This window comes from Schistocerca cancellata, chromosome 7, assembly GCF_023864275.1.
Source record: "Schistocerca cancellata isolate TAMUIC-IGC-003103 chromosome 7, iqSchCanc2.1, whole genome shotgun sequence".
NCBI classification, from domain to species: Eukaryota; Metazoa; Arthropoda; class Insecta; order Orthoptera; family Acrididae; genus Schistocerca; species Schistocerca cancellata.
In genome coordinates, this window is record NC_064632.1 from 245,547,902 (window position 1) to 245,571,517 (window position 23,616).

The window sequence follows — 23,616 nt, forward strand, 5'->3', positions numbered from 1 at the left end:
TGTGAATTTCATGGGAAAGAAAATGTTTTCTTTTAAAAATGTTCAGACATTTGTAAAATATAAGAGAGAATGATGAATAGACACAGCATTGAGAAACTAAATGGAGTTAATTATGCATCCTGGTTGCATCAAATGAAAATGATTCTGATAAGATTCTAATTTGTAGGCTGTAACTGAACATGCCAAGACAGAACCTGGTGAAGCTGCTTTAGTTGTTGTTGAAGAGGCATATATAACACGTCAACGAAAAGCGCTAGCAGAAACTGTAGTTTCCGTATAGGACAAGCAGCAAATGCATACACAAAATTTGAGAAATCCAAAAACAGTGTGGGAAGAACCTCAAAAATGATATGCCCCAGAGGATAGCAAATTCTGCACTGTGCAACTAAGACAAAAATTATATTCACCACAAATGAAGAACTGAATCTATGGAAAATTATCTAGGACAGAAACAAAACTGTGGTAGATATAGTGAAAATTGGTGATGAATCTGAGGATCACGATTGTAACATTCTTCTTATTTTGGATGGCATTTTATTTTCTAAATTTTACATTTTATTGGGATGCAGCAGCTTAATCACTCCCTTAATCAGCACTGCAGAATGCAACAGCATCAAATGAGATGCTGTTTCCCATGGAGATTTCAGTAACAGATGGACCATATGGTGCAGTAGTGGATCACTGGAATGAGAAGAGGTAGTTAGCGATGAGAAGGAATCGTGCCTCGTGATCCATATGTGGGGGAACCGCATACATTCACACTCGTAACTGAGGATTTACTTTATTAAATAATAGTTATCATAGTCCACTCTTTTGACACATCAAATACTTGGAGGAGCCTATGTGTCATCAGAGTTTTAATAAGACACTCATACTCTGCAGTAAACTAGTTAAATCAATAATGAAACTAATATTATTAAACTACCAATAACGAACAAATAATTATGAAGCATGCAAAAGATTCGGCTGCATGCCAATCTCACCAGTCGGTGACAGGATGTACTCAGAGCCAGCTCATTTGTGATAGTTTATGAGTGGGTGTAATTCAAGTCTGTTCTCTGTACTAGTCGTCTAAGCCATGCTCTCGGCTGTCAGCAACTTTATGTGAAAAATTGTTTCAGTTACTTCACTGTAACCTGTTTTATGATGTTCGCTAATAAATGCCTCTTTTTGGTATCATGGAACATATTTCAAGTTGATTAGCTACCAACACTTCCACTTATCACAGGTTGCCTGCTTTCATCTTCTAAAGAATTCAATCTGCTACAAGAACTGATTCGATGGACATCAAAAATGAGAGATTTACAGAAAAGGAGTAGCAGGTAATCCTACATGTCAATTAATTAAGGTAGTCTAGGAAAGGATTAACGTAACTTGCGTAGTCTCGAGAGGGAAGCCGTGATCAGTGGTACCGTATTTTGCCTATACTGCTTTCTACAGACTCAGGCCTAAATTGAAAAACTTTCATGGAGGTATAATTTTGTAGGAAAATTCTGGTAGAAAGTAAATACTTTCTGAGTAAAGGAGACCTTTAATAACTAGGCAACCTTTCTTTCTTTCTGTTTTGTGCATGCCTGTCAACGACTCAATGCTTCTGGTCTTTGGTGAGTCATCTCCTTTACTACAAAAGTATTTATAAACTTTTATGGAGGTTTGGTGCAACAATGGCATCTTGCAGAATCTAGTAATGACTATTTTACGAGGACTTCCAGATGAATGGGAAGCTTTAGTTACAGTTTTGTTTAATTGTGATATTAAGGTACTGAAAATGCCATTTACAGAATAAGATGACATAGAAAAGGAACAAATGAAGAAAGAAACAACATGGGAAGGTACTTCTGTTTGCTGCCGCAAAGCTGATCACGTATTCAGAAATCATCCTGAGAAGGTGAAATTTGAACGAGAGCGAAGATATGAGGTACTGTTAGTATGAGTGCTTCCTGTGTCACAGTTACGCTGAATAGTGACAGCAGGATAGTGGGTTCCGGGGCAATTCATAACATGGTTCTCAATGAAAATTATTTTTGAGCTGTTGATAAAAATATTTTAGTTGAAATCATAATTTCAGCTGATGGCATAAAAGCAGAAACCATGGGGAAAGGTGCAGTAAGTGCAAAGATAATTAACAATAAAGGTTTGGCTAAGGAATTTTAAGCTTAAAATAAAGTGTAAATGTGGAACTGATTTTTGCTGGAAAAAAAAATTAGTTTTAATTTTGGCAATCACATGCAAATCTGGTGCTGTGAATGCAAGAAAGATGAACAGAAATGTTCTAACACAATTTGTTCAACCCAAGCACTGGAGATGTCAAAAAGATGATGCATCTGTAAAACAACGTGATCAACAGTTGCTCGCAGCAGTTCAGATCAGGTAAGGATGAACATGTCCCTGGCAAATGCATTCTTCTAGATACCCTCCAGAGCCAAAAGTCGCATGGATTCAGATCAGTTGATGTTGCAGGCCATGCATGTGGAAGTACTTCTGGAGATTTGAAGTATGCATTAAGCAGATCTTTCACTAGGTGAATGATGTGGTGTCACCGCCAGACACCACACTTGCTAGGTGGTAGCTTTAAATCGGCCGCGGTCCATTAGTACATGTCGGACCCGCGTGTCACCACTGTCAGTAATTGCAGACCGAGCGCCACCACACGGCAGGTCTAGAGAGATGTACTAGGACTCGTCCCAGTTGTACGACGACTTTGCTAGCTACTACACTGACAAAGCCTTTCTCTCATTTGCCGAGAGATAGTTAGAATAGCCTTCAGCTAAGTCCATGGCTACGACCTAGCAAGGTGCCATTAACCATTTCTAGAGAGAGTCTCACTTGCATCATCAAGAATGCTGTATACAAATGATGGATTAAAGTTAAGTATTCCAGCAGCTACATACTTTTCTTATAGCATTCATTACGTATCCTGTTTCAGACCTAAAGCAAGCCTGTGTGTGTAAACGCGTGCCTTTCGGTTACCCGTCACTGTGGACTGGCTGTCTTGTCAGTCCACAACAAATGACACGAGATGTTGCCCCATCTTTCGAAAACAGTAGTTTCCACACAGTTGCGCTATTCCAGAGCAGGAATCGCATGCTGTACAAGGGTGTTTTGATAACATGCAAATGTTGTGATACACCTAACAGGCACTCTGGGTGCATTCTCTTCAAAGAAGAGCAGACCGAGAATGAAGGTGCTTGTGAATCCAATCGCACAGTCACATACAACAATTGCAATGGCTCTTTATACATAACATGCAGTTTGACAATACATAAAATTTGTTAGTTCTGTGTATTCAGTGCACCTTGTAGTATTAAATGTGCCTCATGAGTCCACAGAACATTGTCCAGCTGCACCTCGTCAACTTCAATGCGTGCCAGAAACCAAAGAGAAAATTCAGAACACCGCTACGCATCATGAGGTTTCAGTTGGTGCACCATCGGGATCTTGTATACTGTACTTACTCGAATCTAAGCTGCACACTTTTTCCGGTTTTTGTAATCCAAAAAAAACGGCCTGCAGCTTAGAATCGAGTGCAAAGTAAGCGGAAGTTCTGAAAAATGTTGGTAGGTGCCGCCACAACTAACTTCTGCCATCGAATATATGTAGCGCTACGCAGGCATGCTTTGCAGGCACAAAGATAAATACTGGCGCCAAAACCTCTGCTTCAGTATATAAATTAAAAAAGGTGGAAGACGAGCTTTTTTTCTCCGCCCTGAGTTTCGACCACTGCATTTTCATACACTATCCAACGAAGTAAATACAAATTCCGTATTGTTCATCATCAAATGTAGTAGCATTTCAATGTACTACAAAAATCCGATTGGCAAGACTGTTTGGAATGTTTGTTAATATGGCCAACTGTACGATTCTCTTCACCATAAGAATAATACAGGGTGTCTACGTGGACAAGGAAAAAAAATTCCCGGATTTTTCCCGGATAAAAACACACTTTCTCCCGGATGACAGTATATTTTCCCCTATCACTCCTTTGATTGGTTATGGTTTTGTACATGGGTGTACAATTTCCCGGCATTTTAGAAAACGAAACTCACAGAAAAAGACACGTTTTGGAAATATCTTTGATGTGCAGCAACATGTATGCTGCGTATTTTCGTATTACGAAAACATACATTAGAAAATCCACCAAACACCGCATGTTACTTTCCGAACCATTGAAACCGAGATTCGATGCGCTTTTGTAAGCCGTTCGTAACTCATGTCACGTGACCTCGCCAGCCGATGACAGAGGATATTCAGAGCATAGGACACGTGATGTAGTCAGCCAATAGCAACATCAGTGTTAAGTAGCGAGCCAAACAGGGAAAGTTAATAGTTTAAATTAATATACATAGTGTTGTTACAAGAAAAGCAAAGCTTTCACATAAAATATTGGTCTCAAGCTGCAAGAGAAGCTAAGCTTTCGCATATACTGTTGATCTTTTTTGCGCGTGTTACACTTTAAGAGATATCATACAAATGTGCCTGTAAAATTTTTAATAATGACATAAATGTCTGATCTTCAGGGTTCGAGGGTTCGAAATGTTTCTAAAATGGCTCGTCATCAGACACCTGATTTTTAAATGAGAGTCAAACGCTTTGTGATTTAATAAATTCACGGTCCATTCTTGTACGTAGCTCAACTTACGTAAAAGGATATTTACTTTGAAAGTAACGCTTTTCAAACTACCAATCGTAATATTTTCTGCGACCTGTTACAAATAGGTTCGTTTCAGCAGTTGCCAGAGAGCTCAGGTAACAGGCGACACCGCGCTTGGGTAGGTATCATGATGTAGGAAGCCCGTATGTACGTACGTGTAAAAGATCATCAATGAAAGATGATACTGCAAGAGCATCGGAATTTCGTGAACCATATTAAAATGTGCACATTTAAAGTGCATACTTAAAGGCACACTCGTATGTCCAGATTCCCAATGAAGTACCGTAGACCCCGACCTGATATTAAGCTTTTAAGTGTGGTTTCCAGGATAAATTTTCTTGGAGCACCAGTACTGTATTATATCATGTTTGGTTCTTTATTATGGCATAATGCCATACATGCTAGAAAATGAAAACGTGCACTTGAAATGCAGCAAACAGTTGAAACTACCCTGTACTGTGGAATTAAACATTTCGTTTCAGATACATTCACTGCCTCTGCGGAAAAGATTAGCAAAAGTCAAATTTCTTTAGCAAACAGACAAAAATAACTTCACTGTTCCGCAAGGCGATTAATGCTTGACTGTCAGAAAGGTGGAAATAAAATAAAATCTGAAACTAATGACATATTTCGGCCTTTAGTAATTATGTGAATGTGTTTTAATTCACTTGATAACTCCCGGGCACGGATACCCGTTTTGTTTTCATTTGACGTGAGAGTAAACGAAGGGGAAACAGCAAAATCACTGAACGTAAACACGGGTCACGTGGAGACTACCCACTATAGCTCAGATTGCTCTGCGCATCAGCCCCGGATCTACGACATTTGCGAACCGGGTCAATACTAAAAAAAAAATCGAATTTTCAAAATATGTTCATCTTGTAGCGCACATCTTTCTGAAAAGTCTGAAACATAAAACGTATGTATTTGAGGAAATGTAAGACATATTATTTGGTCTTAAGTATGCCCAAGTGCAGTTCCATGCCTCTTCATAAAGCATTTTTCTACTGCACTTCCAAACTATATTCAGGAGAGTGGAAACTGAAATGTCCTGTGGTGCCTCTCCTGCTCCCAGTCGGCCGGTTTGGCAGCCTGCCTCTCTTAAAAAAAAAATCTCGCAATTAATAGCAGGCCGGATTATTTGTAATCGAGAGAACAAGAACTCTTCGGAAAATCTGAACTCTTCATTGCCCATTAGTTAATAACTTGCTTTTTTGTGTGTCCTAAAATTAAATATAGGATATATAAAATCAGTACTGACAAGAGATAAGCAAGAAATTACACATTTCTTCAAACCTTAGATCCTAGCATTTTTTTCTCTCTAATCTTGCTACAGCTTTACATGGCGTGTTTTCCTTTCTGTGAAAGAATCTTTTACCTCATCAAAGTTTGTCAAACGTTTTGCTACATGGAAAATCGAAATGTAGTTATCTAATACTGAAAAAGCTGTTAATACAAATAATACCCAAGACTGGTGTGGTTTCTTGATCTGATTACGTCTATTTTGTCACTGTCTGCTAGATAAAACAAAATAGGCCTTTCTAATACGGCAGTACTTTTATAACACACCAAATAAACGAGACTGTTTTGGCACAAATGGTCATTTTTATAACACGACAGAATATAATCCAATAAGTATCAATATCAAATGCCTATTAGGCCTACTACAAGCAAAAAGCTTTATGTTAGGAAGTAGTTTCACGTTTCATTCATATGCACCAGCTTCTCTAGCATGACATCGAAAACTAGTATTACGAAATTTTTATATAAATTTGTAATCGTCTTATTCTTCCATAATTTGTGTGATGTCCTCGTTTCTTCTCCGTCCTCGTTCTAACAAACAATCCTGTCATCACCAATTCTGTAGCTATTGCTGCCACTGTCAAAATTTGTTCGCCGATTAACTTCACTAACCCTGCCAGAATCACTGGTTTAGTTCCCCCGCAAGTATTCTCCAGTTAGGCGTTCTTACGTGTTCGTACAACACGTTTTCCGCGTTACTTCCATAATAGAACTTAAGCGACTGGTAGCCGGGGACTGTACTACTGGTCCTTACTAGTGTAGCGATCTGGCCAAACATTTTCTGTCAAAACTTCATTTTCTTGGACACACCGAGAAGATAATACATAATCTTTCTCACCTGTTATTCCTGTCAGTCGTTTATTTCCATTCTGATAGTATGAATCTATTGATTTCGCTAGCAATTATAACAACGCTGATCATTCCCACACCCAATCAGCCACATAATCAGACAGCGATTGCCATTCATCCATTCGGCTTTACTCCACTCAGCTTGTATAGCCCCGTCCCCCTTTGCCTATGGAAAGTTTATGTCTAGATGCGACCAGGATTCTCCTGACAGAGACATCACGTACACTATGCATGCATTCAAAAGTCAGCTTATGATTCATTCAGAAATCAACTTAAAATGTGTTCAAATACCAACAGAGAAGCGTTTCAAAATCATATGACTAATTGATAGGCAAATGTGCGCTGGATGCTAGGTGCTTTGTGAAACAAGTTTTTTTTCCCCTCAATAATATGAATTAAGCGCCCCCTTTTCCCAGAAGTATCTAGCTGCTTGCTACGACTGCTTGCACAGCCAACAGCCACATTCCTGTTGACAGAAGCGGGAGAATCTACTACTCAAACGTGACTCTACTGCGCATGCGCATGAGCCCGCGCGTTAACTGCTAAAACAAATCGAATGTAAACAGTTGCGACTTCACGCTCATTGGGGGCAATTTGTTGTTATGAAGCACTGCATAGTCTTCCTAAAGCCTTTGACACATTTTCAGTCGGCAGACGCTTGCATGAGCACTTGTGTCGTCGTCGTATATGGCGCATTTCCTTTGCAATTTAAGTTATTTTCGTTTTTTTCTCTCGTTTATGTTTTATTGTTGAAGTATTATTCTGCAGTAGCGGGATACAGTAATATCCTTTGTTAGCGTGTCGGTTCTTACTAGTCAAAATTACAAAAATTTAACTGAAAACTAAAACAATGAAAAATTCCCGGAATTCTAAAAATATCCCGGGTTTTTCCCGGTTTTCTCCCGGATGAAAAAAATCCCGGGTTTTTCCCGGATCTCCCGGTTGTCCCGGGTCGTAGACACCCTGTAATATGAATATAAACATTTTGTCATGTATTCTTTTATGTTTGCTGCTATCTAATTTAAATCCTGTCTGCCTAATAAACTATGAAACTAGAGTGAGACAACAGCAAACGTGGAAGAATACACATATCATGTCATGTTTATATTCATATTATTCTTATGCCTAATAGTGATACAGTCAGAAATGAAGCACGGCAATTGACTAGATTTTTAAATCTAAGTTGACAAATTTCTGTGCAGAATGTAACGTACTAAAGAGGCGTCTGCAAAGATTTTCAAACGGAGAAAAATTTTCGCTAAACTCTTGTTCAGAACATCTATCATACGCAATCTATTATTTGGTTCTTGTTGATCATTATCAAAGAAAGCAGCAGTGTGAGTAACAACAAATAGCAGTCTCTAGCCATTGCTTCGCCAATAAGACTATTCCTCTTTTTTTTTTTTTTTTTTTTTTTTTTTTTTAAATTGTAAGCGGCGGTAGCGCGCACAAAAGCAAGCCATGCCGCAAGCGGCGAAAGGTCGTAAACACTCATTATCGGAGTGCAACAAACAATGCATGACACAGTACAGCAATGCATTTTCAGCTTAGAGTGATGTAAACACCTATAACAAAGAGAACGGCACTTATCTGATCAAAGAAAAATAAGCAATCAATTCAAACCAGACGAAGCATGTGAAAAAGGAAGGGTACCCGTATAAATATGGACGGAGCACCTGACGCATAGCAATGGCTACCTGGTAAAGCTTAACTGCTAAGCTTACGACTCGAACGAAACTACTGTAGCTGTATCGTAATTCATTTGACCTAAATTATGTCTCATATTACAATGGACCAACATTGTTTTGATTTGGAGATGCGGCCTAAAACTTTTCTCTCCCCTTGAATTTCGAGTCTCAAATTTCAGGTGCGGCTTAGATTCGGGAAATTTTTTTTCCTTGATTTCGCGTCTCATTTTTCAGGTGCGGCTAAGATTCGAGTGCGGCTTAGATTCGAGTAAATACGGTAGGTAGCAGTTTAATGTAGACTGCAAACTTTACATGCTGTTGACCATGGGATGGACAATTCTTGACACACTGCACGAGCACTAGCACTAGTGCTATCCAGGGCACTTGCTGCTTTGTCAGTTACAGCAACATCAACCTTGTTAATTATTTCCACCGGGATAGGATGCCTCCCTCTACCAGATGCCACACCCAGCTCACCAGCATTTTCAAATTTCATTACCATCATCATTAAACCATGTAATGACATCAGGTCTCTCTTCAGACCTTTCAGTCAGTGACACTATTAATGCAGCACTGTAATTACTGCAGTTCACATAAAACAGTTTCATTAACAGCAAACTGTCTCTCTTCTCAATAGCCATACTGTTTTTTCCACAATATGGCTTGTCAAATGACAGCATGGATGTCATACCATCACAAAAATAGTGTACAGCACCAGATTTGCACCTTCTGGCCAAAACTTGAACAATTTTTTCCTCCAATCTAAACCAAATCAGTTTTGCATTAATGCATTAGCATATCTACCAAGTTTCGCCACAGTATGATAATTACATCCCACACTAGACCTCTGTAACAGCTGTGGGTTAATTATACCCCAACCGAGTATATGATCAACAGACAGCATTATTTCAAAATACATTAATGTCACTGTAGGGCAACATGAATACATTGTTTATATTTTCACTTAGACATATTTGAGTGTTATTACTTACTGATCAATGGGAGTTTTCCTGCATAGTTCCACATATATTCTTTATGTACCTGGTTTGGCTGGTCCAGGTACACTTTTGCAAAGAGAGTGTCATTTGTAATTTTTGTAGAGTCATGTTGCTATTAAAATCCATTCACATTGCTGTCATCTTCGCTTGGGCACAAAATTTTCACTAGCACAGTCTAAATGATTTCAGTGTGTGTGTATGCGTGTGTCGTTGCTGTCTGGTTCGGAAGTGGTGGCAGACAATTCTGCTGTCTATAAAATCGGGAGGGTATTGTACATTTAAGTGGCTACAGTATTGCAGTTGCTTTCTATACAGTTTTACACAGAGAACACCACCACTGATGCAGTTTCATCTCATAAAGAGGAGTTGCTTGTAAGGATGAAAACCACATTATTTCTGTAGTTGCACACACATTATTAAAATCAGGAAAACAAAAACAGTTTGGAACCATGAAAATAGCAAGACATTGGCTGGCTAAAATGTCAAATTAAAGTGTAAGTAGAATATTCTTGACCAGGTGCACAGCCTATCCACTGGAATGGGCAAACTTATTAACATTATTACTAGGCGTGCTCAACTGCTTGCGGCCCAGTCAGCTGACAGCACTGCGGACATCGCAAAGTGTTTTCCCTCTCTGCCCATGCAGAACGCTTCACTCAGTGGCCTTCTTATGTGCGCCCCGCTATACTTCGTGGGCAATTTTCCCGAGGTAACATGCAAGAGAAAGCCTAACAGAGCACTGGCTAAAACACACAGAATTTTATTAGTCTACTATGTAATTAAAAAAGAACAACTTGCACAGTTTTTTTAAAGTTATCTGATTCCTATATAAAACAAAGCTACATGTTCCTGAAATCTTGGAATATTTTCTCATGATGAGCAACAAAAAGGTCTGTGATCCAATACAGAAGGAAGGACAGCATCAGCCACAAATTTTAAGGTTTCTATTGCAGATCAATTTTTGCTACTGTGTATCCATCTTCAATGCAATTACATCCAAGTCATGATGAATCATCATAAATAAAGTCGCACATGGTACCACTTGACATTACAGAGTACAAACAATTAAATTCAGACACAACCAATGCTGCCCATCCTCCTGTCTTGAATCTCATTAATACAGTCATGCAGCATGCTGTTACTGACAGGCATGACCTCACCTGGTCTCCTGTGTAGACATCAGAACAAGCTGAGAGTCCTCCTTTCTGTGGAGTTAAGGAGCCTTGATGTAACATGTGAATGTGGTCTCTGCTTGGAATCGGCAATGATAGGTCTTGGAAAGTCTCAACACGTGTTGATATCTGTCAGAAACCCAGGTCACACCATTATACACACAGACAAAAACACTAAGTACACAAATGACATACCACCTTCATGTACCAACCCTATCGCATGTAAGGCACTGCACAGAACTCAGCAGCTTTCCATCAAATACATCAGAAATGATACTCCGGTGCTTAACGGGGTGTTTCTTGCGTGACGCTCCAGGCCCGGGAGCAGAAGACGGCAAACAGGAAGGTCCACGATTGCAAGCTGCTGAAGTAGGTTTGCACAGACGAGACCCACGTTCAGAAGGAGATGGAGATCTGGATCTGTGAATACTGTAGAGCCTTGAATTAAAAAACAAATACTACTTCACAACTACTCTTTGAACAAAGTGCAAGTTTCTTTTAAAAAAATGAATATATGCTCCCTTCACGCTTCAATTATGTTATATCAAAGTACGAGCTTTCTATCACTATCATGTTATGAGATGCACAAATTATACACTACTCTTAATAAGTTTTGAAACATCATGCTGCCTATTACAATGTAGAAGGTGGGAGTGTCCACTCAAGTTATTGGTTAGAATACAGAATAGTATGCTCAAATAACGATTAATTATGTCACTTTCAATATTGTACAGATAATTATTGTATAAATAAATACACAATGATACGGCACAGTTTTATATAAACTGACTTTACCTGTCCAAGCTTTCCATTAGACATGCCTGGTGGTGCCAGCAGCCAGCACGACTGTGTGTGGGTAAGTAGTTTACAGTTCTGTTCAGTTGCAGTTCAACATGCCATGAAAGGATGTGGTACATATAGCGAAAGTAACTGAAAATGGCTGCAAACTGCCAGATTCCTAATGATTTACAGGTAAAGATAATCACTCTGCACCAAGAAGGCAATACTGCCCAATAAATATCAAAGAGATTAAAGATTTTCATCAGTGGAGTTGTTAAGACCGTACACTGGTATCGAGATATAGGCACCTATGATGATCGTCAATTTTCAGGAGCATCCAGGAAAATATCAAACACCAGGAAAAGTATTTGGTAGTGACCAATAAACATAATAGATTCGAAACTGCCCAAGAATTGACTGCTGAACTAAACACAACTTGGGATACACCAGTGAGTGAGTCAACAGTGAAACTGCAATTGGCAGCATCCAGGGTTATCTAGCAGCAAGGAAACCATCATTGTGCCCTCTTAACAAGAAAAAAAAAAGGATTCAATGGGCTACAGCACATCCGATAGCAGTGAATTGGGAAACAGCCTTATTCACTGATGAACCCAAGTTTGAAATATCTGGAAGCAAACACCGACAATTCATATGCCATTTACTCCATGGATGCTTGAACCCTCAGTGCATGATTCTAAGTGTGAAGCATGGAAGAGGTTCTGCGATTGTAAGGGGATCTTTCAGATGCAATAAAATTGATTTGGTTGAAGTAGATGGAAAAATGAACAAAAAGGATTATTACGCCATTCTACAGAAATGAGCCACGACATCTGGCTTGCGTCTGATTGAAAAAAGGTTCGTTTTGCAGCAAGATGACAACCCAAAACATACATCCCATTTTGTCAAAACTGTGTGAAGTCTACAGAGGTTCGGAAAATTTTAAAAAATGTGGAATGGCCTCCCCTGTCCCCTGATTGTGATCCAATTGAGTTATTGTGGGACAAGGTGCACAGGAAGATTTGAAAATGGGGAATCATGAATGTGACACACCTGTGAGAGGAGCAGTAGCAAGAAGAGAGACTAATTCCAACTGAAACCTGGCAAACTTGACCTGTCACATGCCGAGAATATGCAAGGCAGTGATTAAAACAAAGGCTGGCTATTTTGAGGAATCTTAATATTTTATAGCTGCATTTACCCTAGTATGGTTTGTGCTTAATAAACATTTACAAGATAATAAAATGCAATTTTATAATATATTCCCTTTCCATTGTCCATAATCGCTTTGTGTTTCCAAGCTATGGTGGGGTAGTGTACATACACTGACAAAAAAGAACTTACATTCCTCATTTTATTAAGGAACTATCAGCTATGGCATTTTATGACACAACAATTTCGATACACCAGGAGCATCTGGGTATCATCCAGCTTTGAGCTCACTCAAAGCTGCCAAAAATTCATGAAGGCAGGTCAAAACAGGATCCAAGATACTCTGACTCACCCAGTATTACTAGGATTAAAGTCAGGTGACCTGGGGAACTAAACATACCTCCGTAATAAGATCCTGAAAAAATGTATTCAGAAAGCAACAGTATTGACAGTGTCAATGAAACAGAATGTACCAGCCAGAATTTTAATCATATAAACAAAGCAATTTTCTGACTACTGAGGACTGGTGCTGGAGATAAAATGTGAGTAACAAGTTTTATACGCTCAGAAGCACAAATTGCTATATTATTGTGGGTCTTTTAGTATCACACAGATAACTGATACATATTATCCAAAATACTTAGGTCCATAAATGCTTTCTCTTAGTGAAATGTCAAGCAATCAGCAAGAAATTGAAGGTAAAATCCTTTTGAATTACTTCATTGAAAGATGTTGGATTAGTCTATAATATATTCCTAAAAAATCTTCCGAAGAAGACACATTATGTACCATTCTGTAGGAGCTTTGAAACAATCCATAGACCTTGAGAGAAAGTAATTTGATATCACATGAAGATAAGTTTTAGGAACAGTCAGAACTGAAATTTTCTCAAAATCTTGAGTGACCGTTACAAAAACTAACATGCCGAATTACTGGTTAAATTGAAGACAAAGTGGCCCTGAGGACCAGAAGGTGTAAATTTTTATTATAACAACCACAGTAGTTGCTATTAATCAGCATAAATGCGTGGGGTAATGGACAGTAATGCAAGTTTGTTTTGAATGATTAAAGATAACAGTCGCATACAAAGTTTTTATTTGGTTTTAATAATGTACCTCACAGGAGGTTATTCTGTCATCAACAAAAGAAACATTTAACAATCAAGCACCGCTATCCGGTGATTGATGATATTGGTCAAAGGGTAACTAACTTTACTAGAGAGTGATTTCTATACACTCAGTGACCAGTCTTACATATTCTGAGATACCTGTTGAAACCCATACCCAAGAACAACCAGATTACTATAAAGATTAATTTAACTTTATAAAACAAATACAGATATGAAATAACAAACTTTCTCATAAAAACGTGAAATTTCATTCAGCAGGGCATTTATTGGAATTTTTCTGGATGTCTAGCACCAAATACTTATAAATGAGATATAATACATCACACGCAAAAACTGCTGATAGAAAGTCATACCTGTTTTTGCTTGATGATCTTTCCCCTTCGTCACTTAATGAAGACCTCTCACTCACACCTGAATCACATGTTTCATATTCAGCTTCAGATTGGCTAGAGTTTCCACCGCCTCCACTTCCTCTACCGCCAGTATGTTCATCATCCTCATCAGAAATGTCTTCAAAGGAATTTCGCCTAATGTGCTGATTGTCATCTGTTTCAAACAAAACAGTAATTAGCACCTGGAAAAATTATTCTGCATCTATGACACACAAACACCATTTTAAATGTTGAACAGTAGCTACCAATTTAAGACTGGTTTAATACTGGCACTCATGGATAATAATAATAAAAAGAAGATAATACTCTAACAAAGAATTTAAGAGTTGCTGTTGACTTTTACAAAGTATTGCTACAGGAGGAGTTGGTTGCTTGGTTGGGAGTTAAGGGGCTAAACAATAAGGGCATCAGTCCCTAGATTATGGATTACTCCCTTTGAAGTTAGTAAAACAGCTAGAAATCTGATTGAAATATGATAATATTCAGTAGGGGTAAAAATGAGGCACCGAGAACAATATTCATGCCAGAGATGGGAAATAATTGCACAGCTGACAAAGTTACACAGTCCAATCACATTAATGTGAACACCGACTATATTTGATGTCAACATGAAATAACCATTCACAGACAGCACATGGAAACACAAGTGTGGAGGGTATATAAAGTATGTCTGGGGGTGGGGGGGGACACAAGACAGTGTTGTTGTCATTGTGGTGTGGAAATGGAGTGATTTATTTGATGTTCAAAAAGCATGATCATTGGCTTTTGGACCAAGGACAGAAACACACATTTCTGAGAATTTTCAGAAGCTATCATTGTCCTTTGCATAATCTACAAGCAACTTGTAGAAAATCAACAGCTGTGATTTAGTCACTGTAGCAAATTTTCTACCTAACATACTGTGTTACATCTAGTTTTCCTTAAAAAGGAGTAGCCATATACACTCCTGGAAATGGAAAAAAGAACACATTGACACCGGTGTGTCAGACCCACCATACTTGCTCCGGACACTGCGAGAGGGCTGTACAAGCAATGATCACACGCACGGCACAGCGGACACACCAGGAACCGCGGTGTTGGCCGTCGAATGGCGCTAGCTGCGCAGCATTTGTGCACCGCCGCCATCAGTGTCAGCCAGTTTGCCGTGGCATACGGAGCTCCATCGCAGTCTTTAACACTGGTAGCATGCCGCGACAGCGTGGACGTGAACCGTATGTGCAGTTGACGGACTTTGAGCGAGGGCGTATAGTGGGCATGCGGGAGGCCAGGTGGCCGTACCGCCAAAATGCTCAACACGTGGGGCGTGAGGTCTCCACAGTACATCGATGCTGTCGCCAGTGGTCGGCGGAAGGTGCACGTGCCCGTCGACCTGGGACCGGACCGCAGCGACGCACGGATGCACGCCAAGACCGTAGGATCCTACGCAGTGCCGTAGGGGACCGCACCGCCACTTCCCAGCAAATTAGGGACACTGTTGCTCCTGGGGTATCGGCGAGGACCATTCGCAACCGTCTCCATGAAGCTGGGCTACGGTCCCGCACACCGTTAGGCCGTCTTCCGCTCACGCCCCAACATTGTGCAGCCCGCCTCCAGTGGTGTCGCGACAGGCGTGAATGGAGGGACGAATGGAGACGTGTCGTCTTCAGCGATGAGAGTCGCTTCTGCCTTGGTGCCAATGATGGTCGTATGCGTGTTTGGCGCCATGCAGGTGAGCGCCACAATCAGGACTGCATACGACCGAGGCACACAGGGCCAACACCCGGCATCATGGTGTGGGGAGCGATCTCCTACACTGGCCGTACACCACTGGTGATCGTCGAGGGGACACTGAATAGTGCACGGTACATCCAAACCGTCATCGAACCCATCGTTCTACCATTCCTAGACCGGCAAGGGAACTTGCTGTTCCAACAGGACAATGCACGTCCGCATGTATCCCGTGCCACCCAACGTGCTCTAGAAGGTGTAAGTCAACTACCCTGGCCAGCAAGATCTCCGGATCTGTCCCCCATTGAGCATGTTTGGGACTGGATGAAGCGTCGTCTCACGCGGTCTGCACGTCCAGCACGAACGCTGGTCCAACTGAGGCGCCAGGTGGAAATGGCATGGCAAGCCGTTCCACAGGACTACATCCAGCATTGCTGCGAAAGGTGGATATACACTGTACTAGTGCCGACATTGTGCATGCTCTGTTGCCTGTGTCTATGTGCCTGTGGTTCTGTCAGTGTGATCATGTGATGTAACTGACCCCAGGAATGTGTCAATAAAGTTTCCCCTTCCTGGGACAATGAATTCACGGTGTTCTTATTTCAATTTCTAGGAGTGTATATTATCTGCATTTATCATAAATTAACTCTGTTTTCAAGTTTACTAAAAACTACATTCCTGGAAATTGAAATAAGAACACCGTGAATTCATTGTCCCAGGAAGGGGAAACTTTATTGACACATTCCTGGGGTCAGATACATCACATGATCACACTGACAGAACCACAGGCACATAGACACAGGCAACAGAGCATGCACAATGTCGGCACTAGTACAGTGTATATCCACCTTTCGCAGCAATGCAGGCTGCTATTCTCCCATGGAGACGATCGTAGAGATGCTGGATGTAGTCCTGTGGAACGGCTTGCCATGCCATTTCCACCTGGTGCCTCAGTTGGACCAGCGTTCGTGCTGGACGTGCAGACCGCGTGAGACGACGCTTCATCCAGTCCCAAACATGCTCAATGGGGGACAGATCCGGAGATCTTGCTGGCCAGGGTAGTTGACTTACACCTTCTAGAGCACGTTGGGTGGCACGGGATACATGCGGACGTGCATTGTCCTGTTGGAACAGCAAGTTCCCTTGCCGGTCTAGGAATGGTAGAACGATGGGTTCGATGATGGTTTGGATGTACCGTGCACTATTCAGTGTCCCCTCGATGATCACCAGTGGTGTACGGCCAGTGTAGGAGATCGCTCCCCACACCATGATGCCGGGTGTTGGCCCTGTGTGCCTCGGTCGTATGCAGTCCTGATTGTGGAGCTCACCTGCACGGCGCCAAACACACATACGACCATCATTGGCACCAAGGCAGAAGCGACTCTCATCGCTGAAGACGACACGTCTCCATTCGTCCCTCCATTCACGCCTGTCGCGACACCACTGGAGGCGGGCTGCACAATGTTGGGGCGTGAGCGGAAGACGGCCTAACGGTGTGCGGGACCGTAGCCCAGCTTCATGGAGACAGTTGCGAATGGTCCTCGCCGATACCCCAGGAGCAACAGCGTCCCTAATTTGCTGGGAAGTGGCGGTGCGGTCCCCTACGGCACTGCGTAGGATCCTACGGTCTTGGCGTGCATCCGTGCGTCGCTGCGGTCCGGTCCCAGGTCGACGGGCACGTGCACCTTCCGCCGACCACTGGCGACAACATCGATGTACTGTGGAGACCTCACGCCCCACGTGTTGAGCAATTCGGCGGTACGTCCACCCGGCCTCCCGCATGCCCACTATACGCCCTCGCTCAAAGTCCGTCAACTGCACATACGGTTCACGTCCACGCTGTCGCGGCATGCTACCAGTGTTAAAGACTGCGCTGGAGCTCCGTATGCCACGGCAAACTGGCTGACACTGACGGAGGCGGTGCACAAATGCTGCGCAGCTAGCGCCATTCGACGGCCAACACCGCGGTTCCTGGTGTGTCCGCTGTGCCGTGCGTGTGATCATTGCTTGTACAGCCCTCTCGCAGTGTCCGGAGCAAGTATGGTGGGTCTGACACACCGGTGTCAATGTGTTCTTTTTTCCATTTCCAGGAGTGTATAATGAACATCAAAACATTTTAGGAAACTAGCAGTTCTTACCACAGGTTTGTGTGTTGACTTAACGGAAATCTCATTTTGTGTATTTGCTTCAATTCTTATAGTGAATTAGCAACGTTTTAGCTCATTAAATTAAAAGATAATCAGTAGGATTAATTTAAATTTATTTGTTCAAAGCACCAACCAAAATGCAGCTCCACTGTGAATGCTGTTCTCTAAAACAGGATGAGTTGGTTGATGTAAGCAGCTAGAAATTGCCCTGACTACTGTCAACGATTGGCAGCTAATGCAAATCGGTGTGCTGGAAGAGCTCTGGAGAGTTGTGTACCTATGATACCTGTAGCAGAGGCACCTCAAGCACTATCCTCTCCCGTGGATCCTGTCTCCTCTGCAGAAAGTACACGATCTGTCATTACTAACCTACATGTACAGGGTGGACGTGGATCATGGAAGACTCAGCATGTGGTACCGATCCTGCTAACCATCAAGTTTGAGGTACTGTCTTTCAGTGAAATTGAAACAGTCCGTGGGATTCACTTCACCTATTTTCAGGACATCTGTTTTGTCCAGTGTCAGGAAGAGGCAAACATAAAAGGGTAGGGGTCTATTAAACTTCGGCAATTCAAACATGTGGAGAATGATGGTTCCCCTTAGAGAAATGGCAGCAAGGGACAGGAAAGGACACCACGTGCACTCAGTGTGTATGTCTGGGGGCCTCATTTAACAAGTTGAAGAAGATATTCCAGCAGATATTAAGGGGACACGGTACAACCAACTGCAGATTGTGGCGCAGGTTGGAACAAATAGTGCCTGTCGTCTGGGCTCTGGTGTCATTCTTGGGTCATTCCAGTGACTAGCAGAGAAAGTTGAGAAGACCAGCATTGCACATGAAGTTTCAATGAAACTTAAAATTTGCAGCACTGTCCCCAGAACTGATTATAGCCCTTTGGTTCTGAGTCGAGTGGAAGAACTGAACTAGACATTTTGAAGGTTCTGTGCAAGACAGGCTGCGGCTTCCTGGACTTGCGCCACAGGTCTGAAATAGGTCAGGTATGCACTGCATACCAGAGGCTGCCACTCAGATAGCTGACTGTGTGTAAAATGCACACAAGTGTTTTAAATGCCTCTCACAGGTGGCAGTATTAAAATCCTTATGGTAAACTACCCAAGCATTCATAACAAGGTGCCACAGTTTGAAGCGTTCATGAAAAGCAGTGAAGATCACATAATACTATGTACAGAAAGCCGGTTGAAACCTGAAACAGATAGCAGTGAGAGTTTTGGAAGAAATTTAAATGTATATCGAAAGGTTGGGTAAATGGGAAATGGTAAAGGTGTACTTGTCACAGTAGACAAGAAACTCAAATCCACCGAGGTAGAAATTGGAGTTGCATGTGAGAGTGCGTGGGCAAGACTCAGGGGTGGGGATAAAATGATAATGGGATCCTTCTATCGCCCACCATACTCATCTCCTGAAGTGACTGACAACTTTAGGGAAAACCTCAGTTCACTTGCATGAGTTCCTCAATCACACTATAATCATACTAACTAACTTTGTGTTCTGCCTTACAGCAGATCTCGTCATGGGGGAAGCCTCATCAGAGAGATCCACCGTATGATTGTCTAGGGAAGTGATTCCAGTGGTGGTTTCCCATTGCCTTCCACTGATGATGATGAAATGATAATGAGGACAACACAACACCCAGTCCCTGAGCGGAGAAAATCTCTGACACAGCCGGGATCGAACCCGGACCCCTTGGCATGACAGACCGCCGCACTGACCACTCAGCTATCGGTGCGGACCTATAATCACAGGTGGAGACTTAAATCATCCTACAATTAATTGAGAAAATTACAGTTTTATTAGTGGTGGGCATGACAAGACATCCTGTGAACCTTTACTAAATGATTTCTCTGAAAACTACCTTGAGTAGATAGATAGGAACCCCACTCATGATGGAAATATATTGGATCTAATGGAACGAATAGACCTGACCTCTTTGAGGACGTCCACATCAAAACTGGTATCAGTGACCACGAAGCAGTTGACGTAACAATGATTACAAAGGACAACTAAAACAAGCAGGAAGACATGTGGGTTCAGCAAACTAGATAAAAAATCTGTAGTGTCATAACTCAATGTGGAACTTGAAACTTTCAGCACAGGGCAGGGGCATGTAGTGGAACTACTGCGCAAGTATGCGTGGACATACTGAGTGGCAACAGGATGACTTTTTAGATGAGTCAAGTTTTATGCTCCATTGGACAGATGGCTGTTGGTGTGTAAGGTGTGAAATATCTGACAGCAAACACCCTGCAACAATAGTCGAAAGTGTACAGGCCGGAGGGCACTCGCTAGGTGATCTTGCCATTCTGGACAGCACCGTTGATCAACGAAAGTATACATCTATCCTTAGTTACCACGTCCAGCCTTAAATGCAGTTCGTTTTTCCTCGGTATGATGACATCTACCAGCAGTAAAATGCATTGTGTCACATACCCAGTGTACGTGTGTGGTTTCAAAAGCACCAGGATGAGTTTACTGTACTCCTCAGGCCACCCCCACCTGATGGTGTGTGGGGTACTTTAAGTATCACTGACTTATTCATTCTTACCTGCTTCCAGTAATTTGTCATAAACAGTGTAGTTGTACAGCAATGGATTTCTTTTCCCAGGTATGTGTAGTATGTTACAGTTATTTAGGTTGAGGGTCAACTGCCAGAACACGTACCATTCATAAGTCCTCTGTAGTTCATTCTGCAAATCGATACTGTCTTCTGGTATTGCTACTTTCTTGAAGACAACCAATGCGTCTGTGGACTGTCTTAAAGAGTTTCTGAAATTTTCTACAAGATGTAAACAACAAAGGTCCATCACAATTCCTTAGGGTAGTCTGGAAATTACCCTTAACATCTATCAAGTTTTTCCTGTTAAGAGCAACTTGTCGAGTTCTATCTGCAATGAAGTCTTTCATCTGGTCATCCGGTACAATACTCAATAAGCTCGTTTGTTTTTCAGTAAATGGCAGAGCCAGGTGGTGTCAAACGCTTTCCTGAAGTCCGGGAATAAGGCATTGACCTGAGTGCCATTGTCTACAGTGCTATGGATCTCGTGGAGGAACACAGTGAGCCACGTTTCGTAAGATCTCTGTCTGTGGAATCTTTGCTGATTTTTATAGACGAGATTTCCGTCCTGCACAACTGATATAATTCTTGAGCATAAAAAATGTTCTATAATTCCACAACAGATTGATATCAACAACATACGCCAATGATTATGTGCATTTGTCCAACGAACCTTCTTGAAAATGGGAATGACCTCTGCTTTTTTCCAGTCACTAGGTAACATTCACTGCTCTAGCAAACTACAATCAATAACTTGGAGACTGCTTGTTGAGCCAATATAAATTGTATTGGATTTGAAGGATGCTTGATTAATCAAAATTAGGGCTCTGTTAATGGATATCAGCTCCAGTGTAAAGACATTACACTTTCCTGACAACAAATGTTACTGAGCAGCTGGAGATGCAAACGAATATCCCATCCTCTGGACAGTTTTAGAGCTGCAAGTGTAAGTGATCTTTGCATTATTATATTCTCGAAGAACACAGAGAAATAGATACCTACGGTTCCTTGAAATAATCAGTACTAACTCATGGCTACTAACAAAGTAGGAATCACACTGGAGGGGGTGAGAGGCAGAGGGAGGAGAGAGAGGGAGGAAGAGGGGTGAGGGGAGAGGGATGAGGGGAGAGGGGAGAGGAGGGAGAGGGGTGAGGAGGGAGAGGGGTGAGGAGGGAGAGGGGTGAGGAGGGAGAGGGGTGAGGAGGGAGAGGGGTGAGGAGGGAGAGGGGTGAGGAGGGAGAGGGGTGAGGAGGGAGAGGGGTGAGGAGGGAGAGGGGTGAGGAGGGAGAGGGGTGAGGAGGGAGAGGGGTGAGGAGGGAGAGGGGTGAGGAGGGAGAGGGGTGAGGAGGGAGAGGGGTGAGGAGGGAGAGGGGTGAGGAGGGAGAGGGGTGAGGAGGGAGAGGGGTGAGGAGGGAGAGGGGAGAGGAGGGAGAGGGGAGAGGAGGGAGAGGGGTGAGGAGGGAGAGGGGTGAGGAGGGAGAGGGGTGAGGGGAGAGGAGGGAGAGGGGTGAGGGGAGAGGAGGGAGAGGGGTGAGGGGTGAGGAGGGAGAGGGGTGAGGGGAGAGGAGGGAGAGGGGTGAGGGGAGAGGAGGGAGAGGAGTGAGGGGAGGGGAGAGGAGTGAGGGGAGGGGAGAGGAGGGAGAGGGGTGAGGGGAGGGGAGAGGAGTGAGGGGAGGGGAGAGGAGTGAGGGGAGGGGAGAGGAGTGAGGGGAGGGGAGAGGAGTGAGGGGAGGGGAGAGGAGTGAGGGGAGGGGAGAGGAGTGAGGGGAGGGGAGAGGAGTGAGAGGGGAGAGAGGGGTGAGGGGAGAGAGGGGTGAGGGGAGAGAGGGGTGAGGGGAGAGAGGGGTGAGGGGAGAGAGGGGTGAGGGGAGAGAGGGGTGAGGGGAGAGAGGGGTGAGGGGAGAGAGGGGTGAGGGGAGAGAGGGGTGAGGGGAGAGAGGGGTGAGGGGAGAGAGGGGTGAGGGGAGAGAGGGGTGAGGGGAGAGAGTGGTGAGGGGAGAGAGTGGTGAGGGGAGAGAGGGGTGAGGGGAGAGAGTGGTGAGGGGAGAGAGGGGTGAGGGGAGAGAGGGGTGAGGGGAGAGAGGGGTGAGGGGAGAGAGGGGTGAGGGGAGAGAGGGGTGAGGGGAGAGAGGGGTGAGGGGAGAGAGGGGTGAGGGGAGAGTGGGGTGAGGGGAGAGTGGGGTGAGGGGAGAGGGGATGGTGCAGGGGGAGAAGGGGGGGTGAGGGGGAAGGAAGGGGAGTGGGGGAAGGAAGGGGAGTGGGGGAAGGGGAAGAAGGTGGAGTGGGGAGAGGGGGAAGGGAAGAGATGGGAGTGGGAGGGGAGGAGAGATGAGGGGGAGGGAGAGGGAGGGAGCATGGGGTTAATGTCCCCTGTAAGAAAAATAAATTCTGTAAGACATATGATTTGGAAATTATCCTATAGTGATTGTACAAGCGAGCAAGTGTTTGTACCACCAGAACTGAGGAGATAAGATTCTCACTTCGGTAAGGAGACTGTCTACTGGCCTAGTCTGGACGGCTCCAGGGTCCACTCTTACTCCACAAAGATGCACCATCTCCAGTAATTTCATAGCTGATGCTGTCACTGATCTGTAAACCTAGCAATCACAGTTCAGAGCCTGGTCAATATGGAGTACAGTAACATGATTTCATCCCAAGAGGTGAGTGAGAGAAAGCAGAGAGTGTGAAGTTTTCACATGCGGCTAGTCTTTATTGACTAAGATGGGGTAATCATATCAGCCTTTCCTCAAAGACAAATCCTAAAAATTGAGACTATCCAACTACGTCCAAGTGCTGGGTACCTAAGTACAGTTCTGGGTTGGGGTGAACCTTAGTACAATGACAGAAATGCACAAGCCACATTTTCGCAAGAGAAAATTGTAAGCCAATGCAAAAGTCTTTGACATACAGCACAGGGATAACCAACGGTCCAACCGAGGTCACTAGCCCATTGATGGAAATAAGGAAGAGTGAAACAACTCCCATTGAGAGTTGAGCAACATAAGTATCGCTACAGAAAAGGGCATGGTATGTTATAGTCTAACATCCAATTGGTATCATGGATTTCAGAAAGATAATT

At 43.0% G+C, this 23,616-nt stretch overlaps 1 protein-coding gene across 1 annotated transcript in view; it reads right to left on the minus strand.

Annotated features, from left to right (window-relative positions):
- Nucleotides 1-23,616, minus strand: part of LOC126091940 (ubiquitin carboxyl-terminal hydrolase 20) — a 190,524-nt gene that overhangs the window by 119,939 nt on the left and 46,969 nt on the right. Inside the window, exons 7-9 of the mRNA XM_049907266.1 lie at nucleotides 14,072-14,264; nucleotides 10,873-11,089; nucleotides 10,649-10,789 (exon numbers count right to left, since the gene is read on the minus strand). Coding sequence (XP_049763223.1) covers nucleotides 10,649-10,789; nucleotides 10,873-11,089; nucleotides 14,072-14,264 — 551 coding nt within the window. The remainder of the gene's footprint in view (nucleotides 1-10,648; nucleotides 10,790-10,872; nucleotides 11,090-14,071; nucleotides 14,265-23,616) is intronic.